This window comes from Emydura macquarii, unplaced genomic scaffold (genome assembly GCF_026122565.2).
Source record: "Emydura macquarii macquarii isolate MOO-44397 ecotype Brisbane River unplaced genomic scaffold, CSIRO-AGI_Emac_v2 contig_306, whole genome shotgun sequence".
Lineage (NCBI taxonomy): Eukaryota > Metazoa > Chordata > Testudines > Chelidae > Emydura > Emydura macquarii.
In genome coordinates, this window is record NW_027130443.1 from 10,687,741 (window position 1) to 10,698,227 (window position 10,487).

At 65.2% G+C, this 10,487-nt stretch overlaps 1 protein-coding gene across 1 annotated transcript; it reads right to left on the reverse strand.

Annotated features, from left to right (window-relative positions):
* Nucleotides 1–201: 201 nt before the first annotated feature.
* Nucleotides 202–9,633, reverse strand: PLPPR3 (phospholipid phosphatase related 3). The gene is made up of 8 exons (XM_067558970.1): nucleotides 9,550–9,633; nucleotides 8,066–8,244; nucleotides 6,557–6,742; nucleotides 5,839–5,968; nucleotides 5,098–5,293; nucleotides 4,801–4,858; nucleotides 3,867–4,040; nucleotides 202–3,660 (listed from the first exon to the last, which is right to left on the reverse strand). The coding sequence occupies exons 2-8, from the start codon at nucleotides 8,138–8,140 to the stop codon at nucleotides 2,356–2,358; spliced, it is 2,124 nt and encodes a 707-aa protein (XP_067415071.1). The 5' UTR covers nucleotides 8,141–8,244; nucleotides 9,550–9,633; the 3' UTR covers nucleotides 202–2,355.
* Between the last annotated feature and the right edge of the window lie 854 nt (nucleotides 9,634–10,487).

The following is a 10,487-nucleotide window of genomic DNA, read 5'->3' on the forward strand; positions in this document are numbered from 1 at the left end:
AACTTTGCACAAGTACAAAAAGCAACACGCAGCACCCAGAGCGTTGGGGGCTGGACCAATCCACCCCCGGCAGGGAAATCACCACCCTGGGCGATGGAATCTTAACAAGGCTCCCCGTCACATCTCTGCAGGACGCCCCTGCTCAGAGCCTCTCTCACCCGGCTCTGCCCCCCCCATCGCCAGGCTGACACGGAGAGCAGCACAGGTTCCTTCCTTTATTTCCTTACAGACACAGCAGGATCAGACATTACCTGACGGACGCAGTCACAGTGTGGGGCCTGGCCTGGTGGCAGGCTGACACCCCCACCTGGCGTCCCAGAGCAGCCCTGCCTCCTTCTAGGGCAGGACTCCCACCTTTGCGGAGCAGCACACGTGGCACCTCTGTGATCGGTCTCATACCAGACGACACCCATAATTCCCCCTCTCCCTGCCCCCAGCGCCACTAACCAAGCAGCTGAGTCAGGGGTGGGGCTGGGTGACCGTTCTAGCCTGTTGCCGTCGGCTCGGGCAGGGTTCCAACCTCACGGCTCTCCCTAGGAGTTCCCCAGCCAACAAGGAACGTGGCTACTCGTGGGAAATGAAAGAGGATCAGAGAAACCCGTCTCATTGCGCCCCTCTCCAACCAGATTGAGGACGGACAAAGGCGCTCCTGGACTGACGGGAACTTATAGCACCTGTAACATGTGGCAACGTGAGGCATCAGGGCCTGTTATTCCACTGTGTAATTCCCCATTCCCCCAGCATTAGCACCCCACCCCCCCCCTCCCTGGTGGCACAGATCCTGCCACTGGCTGAGGCCCAGCCAGGCCCCCCACATCTCCCTGGAGAGTGAATTTTCCCCCCTTATGCAACCCCCCCACCCTCCACCCCTGTACACATGCCTTGCATTCACCCACCTGCCTTCCAGCTGCCCTGGGCCCTCCCTCCGCTCCTGTCCTGCCAGCAGTTGCTAGAGACGATAAGCAAAGGCCCAGGGGTCACACGCAGCCGCTGGCTAGCGCTTGCCGCCTTCCCCTGGCCCGTCACCATCTCCTGCCTTTCACGCGCCGTCTCCAACATAAATAAATAAATAAAGTACAAAATCCCACCGGCTCCCAGCACAAACCGCTGCTGCAGCCCCGCGTGTGGGTGACTCCCGGCTCTGTCCCGCCCCAGGGAAGGCAAGAGGAGAGACAATTAAAGCCACGAAATCAGTTTGCCTCCACGCCCCGGCGGTGAATTTAACGGCGTCGCTCTGCCAAAGGTAGGCTCCCCCTGGGACGCCTGGTTCCAGCAGGGGACGGTGAAGTGGCAGCAGAACTGAGCGGCCCGGTAGCCGCAGCAAAGCAGGGAGTGCCCTGGGCGGCGGATCACGTGGGCCGCTAAGGCAAGCGCCCCCGCTAAAGCTTTGTCCGTGAGCCTCTCCTGATCGCCCACGGGGGTGCGCGGGTGAGCTTCGAGTGTCCCTCGGCGTCTCGGCGAGGCGCAGCGCTGTGCCACGACTTCAGTGGGCAGAGGGCAAGGGCTGGCACCCGAAGCAGGAGCTCGTGAAAAATCTCAGGGCAGCCCGAGGAAAGCCTCTGAGCCCCGGCTCGTGCCCCGCCTCGGTGGCTCTCGGGCCGCGCCCACCGCGCCCACCCCGCGCTTCAGCCAGGTTGCTATTTACAGAGTCCGACAGCGGCCAGCGTTCAGTCGGTGGCTGGACGTGCCCCCCCCGGCAAAGAAAACAGATGGAGGAGGACAGAGGTCGGAGACAAACGCGCCCAGGACACAGGACGCCGTCCCGGTGGACGCTGGCAGCTGGATCGGCTGGCTGGCTGGCAGCGAGCGAAGCAAAGAAATCCACATGCAACGCTGGAGCCAGTTTCCTAAATCATCCAGCTGGTAGCCCAGGACTCCTGGATCTCAGCCCCGTCGGGGCTTTTCAAGGTCATTCATTCCCCACCGCCCTCCCCTCCCCCCGGCTGACTTTACAATCGCAAAATCCGAATAAATTTGAACCCTCCCTGGCATCGCCAGCACCTGGTCAACAAATAAACACGCACGGAAAATTCCTCCCCTGGTCGGCCATTTACAGTCCTGAGGAGGGGAGGCTGGTTGGTTTAACGCCCCGGAGAAGAACTCTGCTGTCCCCTCGTCATCTAGCCCACCCCTCCCCTCCAGCGCTCGCAGCATCTTCTCCGTGTGCTGCTCCGCTTGGAGGCTGCTGCACGTAAGTTACGGCAGGCACCCCAGGGAGGAAATGCGAGCGTCCCCTCCCCGGCCTGGCCTCTTCCCAAAGCAGCTTCGGAGACGCCCACGGAGGCAGGTGCCCCTCTCTGGACAGCTGCCCTGGGTTGGGGCAGGTGGGGTGGAAGTCGGGGAGGGGGGAGGGAATTACTCCTTAAATCTCCGGCTGGCTTGGATTTTCTTGTAGTAGTTTTCCGCCTCGTTGTCTGTGTGTCCGTCCTTCTCGCTGACGGTCAGGCTGGCGGGCTTCCTCCTCAAAGTGGAATCCCGGCTGGTGGGGCCTAGCACGTTCTCCGGGCCGCCGTCGCCCCGCTCCGCCAGCGCCCCACCCCCTCCTGCTGCCACGTTGATGGTGGCCACGCTGCCGTAACGCGGCTCGTCCTGCTCGATGTCGCTGACCGAGGAGCCCGGGGAGACGCCGGCACTCTTGGTGGGCCGGAAGCCCCGGTAATCCTTCCCCATCTCGTTCAGCTCGTAGGAGTCCTGCCCGTCGGAGCCCTTCTGGGCCGCCTTCCACTCCCAGGGCCCGTTGCCGGAGGAGAGATGCACCACGGGGTGGTGCGGGGCATGGGCGTCGATGGTGACGATGCTGGAGCTGTCCCGCTCGGACGGCGAGCGGTACTGGGAGGAGTCGGAGCTGGTGGAGGACGAGGAGGTCTCCGAGTGCTTGGGGGTGACCGACACCATGCCCTGCTGCTTGGACATGGCGATGACTTGCATGAGCCGAGGCGGGTTGGCCACCCGCTGGGCTGCCCCTTTCTCCGCCATCATCATCCACTTGGCCCGCACGGCCGAGCTGCTGTTGGGCGAGATGTTGGCGTTGCCTTGGCTCTCCTCGGGGATGTGGACCAGCTGGGAGGCCCCCGGCCGGGGCTGGATGAGAACCCGGGGCCCCATTGCGGCCCGCTCGGCCGTGCGGGCCTGCACCGTCGGGTAGAGCGAGGGGGGCACGTGCTCCTCTTCGTCCGCACCCATGGAGTCAGAGCCAGCTCTCGGGTGGCCGCAGGCCTCCTCGGCCAGCGTCATGCCGCGGCCCTCCAGGGATTTCTGCTTCCACTCGGTGATGAGCTGCTTGGAGCGGGAGGCGTCCACCGGGACGTGGATGGTCATGTGGCGCCGGGCGGGGTCGTCCATGGAGGGGGTGTTGACCCGCGGCAGGGTGTTGCTGAAGGTCACCATGTTCTCCTTGCCCATGGGGCTGCGGGGGGCCAGCAGGTCCACATCCACGCTGGCCCGTTTCAGGCTGCCCAGGGAGTTCTTCTCCCGCTGCACCTGCCGGTTCACCCCGTCCAGCCGGCTCTGGGGGTTCAGCTCATCGGTGCTGACTGACTTGTTCTGGTGGTACACCGAATCGTGGCCCCGCTGCGTCAGGGCCCTCAGGGCATCCTTGGCGGGGGGGTTGGCTGGGGCCTTCTCGGTTGGTGCTTGGAAATTGCCCACCGCGTGGTATGCCTGGGGGGGGGACAAGAGAGGCCGGGGGGGGGGTTAGTGGACAGAGACACCACAGGGCAGCCATCCCGTCTGGGGAGAGCCAGGGACAGGGAGCAAATCTCCACCCCATCCTGTCCTCCAGGACGCCAGCTCTCCCCACGGGCCCGGGGCAGCTAGAACTCTAAAGAGCCAGGCTGCCACGTCTCCCGTGGGGAGCGCCGACTCACCAGGTAGGCAGCAATGCCGGAGCCGATGAGGAAGCCGACGTAGACGTCAACGGGGTGGCTGCGGTACTGGGTGATCTGGGTCAAGCCGCAGACGCCGGCGGCGATGGCGAAGGCAAAGACCAGCATGGGCTTCAGGAGCTTGGTGCTGTCCGAGACGATGGAGTTGAAATACATCTGGCCGGGGGGGAGGGGAGAGGAGCGGCCTGTCAGTCACAAGCCCAGAGCGCGGGCCCAGCAATTGTAAAAGGGCTGGTTGGGAGGCCAAGGATGCGACCTCCCTGTGCTGGAGGGGGGGGGGCAACCCCCACCCCAAAGGGGCACGTCCCTGCAGGAACTACCCAGGCCTTACTGGTTCGTGGGAGCAACTCGTCTGCTCACATTAGCTGTACGCAGCTTTGCCCGTGCGTGTGAGCAAAGCACTCTATGCGTTTGCACACCTGGGTGTGTGTGTTGAGGGGGCCTTTGATTGGGTCGGAGGGGCCCCATGTGCGTGTGTGTGCATGAGGCAGGGCACTGTGTGTGTGTGTGTGTGTGTGTCTCCAGGCGTGTGCAGGGGGGAGAAGCAGTGTGCGCAGCTGGCTGTGGGAGAATGTTAGCATGCATGTGGGGGGTGCCACAAGCACGTGTGCACAGCGGTGTGTGCGCTGCACCGTGGGCGTGTTCCCATGGCTCGGTGTGTGCACACCCAAGGGCGCGATGTACTTGTTTGTGTGTGCAGGCGGGCTTTGGTGCGGGGGGGTGGCACCGAAAGGTGCTGGCTGGCATGGGGGGGGCACCGCGTGTTTGTTCGGGGGGTGCACAGGGAGGTGGTTTGCATGGGGACGGGTCTATACAGGGGTGTTGCAAGCACGCTGGCGCAGGCATGTGTGGGCACCGCAGACTGGCTTGCATCGGCGGGTGGCTGCAAGTGGAGGCGAGAGGCGGGTGAACTCACCGACACATAGACAGCAGCGAAAGCTGAGAGCGTTGCATGCTGGGACGGGAAAGTCTTCCTGCAAAGGGGAAACAGAGGACAGCTGGAGCAGCCTGCCCTAGTGCTGGCAGGTACCTGCCTGTGCCATGGCGGGTGGCCAGATCCCAGCATGAGACGTGCATCGGGGCCCGGAGGGCGCGTCGGTGAGGAGATGGCCTTGTGCTGCCTTCCTCTGGGGCCGTCAGCGGCAGAGTCCCTCCAGCAGGCTCAGCGGCCCGGCCGGCCGAGCCCTGTCGCCCCCGACTGCACGGGACGTACCTGGCAGAGAGAATGGCGTGCTGGTCCTGGCCCGAGCAGATGTCCTGGGTGATGTAAGGGTTGGAGTCACAGGAGATCCCCAGCAGCGTGTAGTTGGGCTTGCAGACCGTCAGGAAAAAGGGGGCGTGGTAGCCAGTGGCCAGCTGGATCACGTCAGTCACCAGGGCGGTGGCACAGAGTCCGAATACGTGGACCCCTGGGGGAGCCATGAGTGGGTCACCGGTTGGAGCCTCGGCCACCAGGAAATCACAGCTGTTCCTCTGCCCCTCCCACCCACCTCTCCCCCAAGCCTCCCTCCACCTCCCCAATCCCCCTGCCTCACCTCGCCCACCTTATGCTTTTTCCCACTCTCGGGTTAGGGCCAAGGAACAATAACATCTTCCATTTCCATTCGCACCTTTCCCCCCAAAGCACGTCACAGCCTAGAACCCAGTGAAATGCAGCCACTTCTGGGGTGGTGGTCACAGGACGGGGAGAGAGGCCAAGGGCAGGGGCCCTTGTGTGGCAGGGGCAACGCAGAGGGCTTTGGAGAGACTCTAACGCAGAGGATGAATGCAGGGGTTTGGAGCCCACATTGATCATCCTGCTGCTGGATCTCGTGCTCCAAGCTGCACGTGTTTCCCGTGCAGGCTCCTCTGTCACTGCCCCATGTTCCCCCAGGCTCCGGGCAGCTTCTGAAAGAGGATCCGCCCCGATACAAAGAACTGAAAGGCTCCAGGCGGGGGCTGCGGCAAAACCTACCCACAAACCTCACTGTCCTGCGCAGGAAGGAGTTGAAGTTGCAACCGCCGGCGTTGATGCTCCCCTCTGACCCGCTGCGCCCCTTCAGCTTGGACTGCAGGCAGTAGACGATGCCCTCCCCGACCATGATCTGGGGGGAACGGGCTTGTCAGCGTGAGCGTGCATTAGTCAGTGAGCGAGGGGTACAAGCGCCATAGAGGTTTTGGCACAGGGGCAGGTCCTACCCTCTCCCAGCAGGGGGCGCTGTCGGGAGCGGGGCAAAAGCACTGGCACTCGGGGGGCGCTCCCAGCTACTCCACTTCCGACACCCCCCCCACCACCCTGCGCACTCTGTTTTTGCTCTGACGTACCAGGCGGCTGATGCACAGAGGCCTCAGAGCCCCGAAGCCGGGCCCAGCTTTGTATTGTCTCTGCAAGAGCCCCGGCCGGGTGCAGCGGCTGCTCCAGGGCAGGGAGCCCGAGGGGCAGAGGGGCCTCTGAAGAAGGGGCACACGTTAGTGCTGCTGTAAGCCTGTGCCTGGGGCCGTGCAGGCCCCTGCGGTCTCTGAAGAGGAGAGGTGAAATCTGCTGCTCGACTGTCCCAGCGCCAGGCTGAATCTCCCACCCCCTCCCTCCATAGGGATCCTCCAGGCCTCTCTCCTTCCCTCACCCCCTTTTCTCAGCCCTCCCAGCCCAAGCGGACAGAGAAGCCCCTCCAGTCTTGGCCCCGGCCACCTACCGAGGCGGCAGGAGCAGCGAAGGCCAGGCTGAGAAGCATCAGCAGAGGAATCATCTCCTCGTTGGTCTCCACGTAAGGCATGGAGAGGGCCCGGTCGTAGCACTGGAAGCCCACCTTGGCTGGCTTGAAGAGGTCTGTCAGCTCCAGGAAATACAGAGTCACGATGGAGGAAGCCACAATCGGCAGCTGGGAAAGGGGAAAGTAGCAAAGGGGTGGGTCAGGAGCATGGTCCAGTGGGCTCCGTGTTATCCCCCTGCCACGCTACAGGCCTGTCTTCCAGGCCTTCCACGCACTCCAGCTGGGAACTGCCCTCCGAGGCGCGGGAGCCTCCTCATTCGCATGTGACCGGCCCGCGGGGGATTGGAGAAAAGCAGCGATTTGCCTGAGATTCACGAGTGAGTCGGTGGAAGACCCAGGAACAGAATCCAGGAGTCCTGACTCAGTCGCCCCTCCTGTAACCACTAGACACCACTCCCTTTGGTCAGAGCTGGAAACAGGACCCAGGCGTCCTGACTCCCAGTCGCCCCAGCTCTAACCACTAGACATCTCTTCCTTCTGTGTCTGTACAGCCCGTCACAACAGGATTGTGTACAGCCCGTCACAACAGGATTGTGTACAGCCCGTCACAACAGGATTGTGTACAGCCCGTCACAACAGGATTGTGTACAGCCCATCACAACAGGGCTCCGATCTCTAGTTCTAGAGTCTCGTCCCACCCACCGACCCCATTCAAACCCAGCTCAGAGGGGCGTGACGGGCCCAGCTCGCCAGCTCTGGTTTGCCAATTCCTCTCCCGCTACCCACCGGGCGCATGGTCCGTTTTGCAGTGAGCGACTTCACAGGAGAGATTAAAAGACCGAGATGCAAAGAGGAAACCTGCAGCTCTACCGCCCAGGCAGCCACAGGTCCCGATTCTCAGTGACACTCGGGCCACTTTGGGCCCCTCTGGCAGAGTCAAGGGGCTTAATGTGGGTGCAACAGCTGCCTGAGAACGGCCCTGGCAGGGGTCTGCCTGCTCAGTGCAGGGCTGGCGGAAGGGCTCTTCTTCCCCCAACCCCAGAGCAGCGGTTTGCTGGGGTGTGGCCAGGGTGCCCTGCACTATGGGTATTCTCTGTTTGCTGGGAGCCCCGGGAAACAGAGTGTAAGTCACCCCTAACTGACACCGAGGGTCGAGCAGACCCATCCACGGCCTCAGAGTAAATAGGCAGATGAAAGCCACTTTACCACGCCTCCACCCAGGCTGCATGCACAGGAAAGGAGTAACTTAGGAGTCAGCCCCAGACACGGAATCAGATCCTGAAGTGTAAACGGAATCAGCTCTCCCTTGTTCCCCCTCCTCAGCCCCTGCAGGTCTCAGCTGGCTCCAGATCCTCTGAGAGGAGAGAGCATCTCACATCATCCCCCCGCCCTCTCTCCACACCCACACTTGGCAGGGCTGCAGGATGAAAGGCAGCACCTGCTGCCCCCTCCCTGCTGTGCTCTGGCTCCCTCTGAAAAGCGCCTACCCACCTCCACAAAGTAGAAGCAGGGAAGGAGCGTCATGCTGTCCTTGGGGGCCTTGGCCTTCTCTTTCGGGGAGATCATGGTGTCAGCGATGGGGGCTCGCCGGGGTCGGTCTAGACACACGGGAACCGGCAGGGGTCAGCGTAGCGGCCCTCGGGGGGAAAGAAGTGGGGCAGGAGCGCTGTCTGTGGGGGAAAAGCAGAGTGTAGTAACTCCAGGAACAGCCGGCCAGCCGGGAAGGAGCGCTGGCTGCAGGGGGGACTCCCAGCAACCCCCATGCCAGCCTCACAGGGAGCAGGATGGGAACCCTGGCTGCAGGGGGGGCTCCCAGTGACTCCGGAGGTGCTGTGGGGAATGGTGCATGGGTGCAGGCTGTGTGGAAGGATCCAGCCACACCTTCCTTGCCTCCCCTCGCCCCGCTCTGCATTCATGAACTATTCCATTGCCCCCCCCAGCCTGTGGCAATGACCCCCCCTCCTCCTTTTCCTTTCCCACCCCAAGGGCTGTCCATGTGATTCCCCAGCACCCCAGGGGAGTGGGGCGCTAAGGCCCATCTGGCTGGGCTCTCCGTGCAACAGAAAGGAGGAGACAGGACCGGCGAGGGTGGGGGGGGTGTCATGCAGCAACCGCTGGGCGAGGAGGAAAGACCCCAGCCCTTGCCTGGCACCGCCCGGGGGCCGTGCGGAGGCGTGGGGGGCTGATGCTCGCTTGGGGGGAAGCGGGGGGGAGGGGTAAGAAGCCGGGAGGCGGGCGGGCAGGGAGGGGCATGGCGGGGGGGGGGGGGGGGGGGCTTGAATCCGGGTCTGGGTTCAGCCCGGCCCGAGGAGGAGGGGCTGGGCGAAGGGGGCAGCCGTGGGTCTGGCCGTGGGTCTGGCTAGGGCAGCGGAACTTGCTGCCCCTCTTCGCCCGGCCTCCCGCGGGCCCCGATTCTCCAGCGCCCCGGCACGAGCGGAGGCTGCAGCAGGTTGCAGCCGGGCCAGGGCGGTGCATTGACAATGCGGGGGGGGGAGGGGCTGAATCCCCCCCTCCTCTGCTCCCCGAGACCGCCGGAGCCCCGGGGCGGGGGGGGGAGGGCTGAGCCTCTCCCGTGGACGGGTCCGCGCTGCTCTGACCGCCCGGGGGCTACGCGTGGGAGGGGCGCCCCCGCAGCGCTGCAAAGCCCCCCCCCCCCCCCGCCGGGGCCCGATCCCGCCCGAGGAGCAAAACGCGACAAGGACCGCGCTGGGGGGGGAAGGGGGGTTGGTGACTCTGGGCGACAAGCTCCATGTGGCGGGGGGGGGGGCGTGTCCGTCCCCCCCCCCCCCCCCCCACGCGGGCTCCAGGCGCAGGGAAGCCGGCTGCACAATGACCGCCCTGCGCCATGCCCCCCCCCCCTTCACCCCACGGGCGCTGCCCCCCTCCCGCTATCCACGCCCCCCCCCCCCCCCCGCCGGGAAACTTTCCCCGAGCGCCCGGGGCCGGCAGGTGCGAGCCCGGCCCGCGCCACTCACCGCGCTGCGCCCGGGGGGGCCGGGCAGGAACAAAGGGGGCCCGGGGCGTCCGGCGGGCGCGGCGCTGGGCGATGCTCTGCGCAGCGCGAACGGAGCCAGCCCCCGCCCGCCCCTCCCCCCCTTCCCCGGGGGGGGCCGGAGTCGCTCCCGTGCACAGGCTCCGGCTGCTGCCGCGAGGCGAGCGCGCACCAAGCCGGGGGGGGGGGGGGGGGATGAATTGGGGGGGGGGGGGGGATGCGCGCGCGGCTCTGCTCCGGTTTCCATAGCGAGCTCCCAGAGCAGGGAAACAAAGGAAGGGGCGGGGGTGGAAAGGGAGGGGCGGGGGGGGGGGGGCGGCAGAGCCAGGAATAGAAGCGGGGGGGGGGGTTGTTGCAATCAGCCCCCCCCCCCATGGATACAGCTTTGCGGGGGGGGGTCTCTGCCTCCACAAAGGGGAGGCGCGTGGGGTGGCTCCGGACCCCCCCCCCCCCCCCCCCGTGCACCTGCGGGAGCGGATCCTGCGCCCTCCTCCCCGCCCCGGGCATCTCCCAGCTGGAGATGGGGGAGTCAGCGGTGCAGCCCCTTGCTGGGCGGGTGGGGGTGGGGGTGGGGGGAGCTGAGCTGGGGGCTTTGCGGCAGGCTGTGCTGGCTGGAAGCCGTCCTCTCCCCGCCCCGCACCCAGGCAGGTGGAGAAGTCGCCCCCCGTCCCACCCCGGCTGGGTTTGTCCCACCATGTCACCACTGGGGTGAGGCGCGGCTAGAGAGGAAGAGGCCGGGCTGGCCCAGGACCTGGGAAGCAGCGAGGGGACCCCGGCCTGCTGGATCTTGTCCCTCTGCAGGGGGGGACCCTCTGCCCGCTGGGTACCTGCTGAGACTCACCGAACTCATTTCACATCAGACGCCCTCCATGGCCCTCGGCTGGGCTCAGCCCTTGGCCGCTGTTGTGTCTTTGCCTCTCT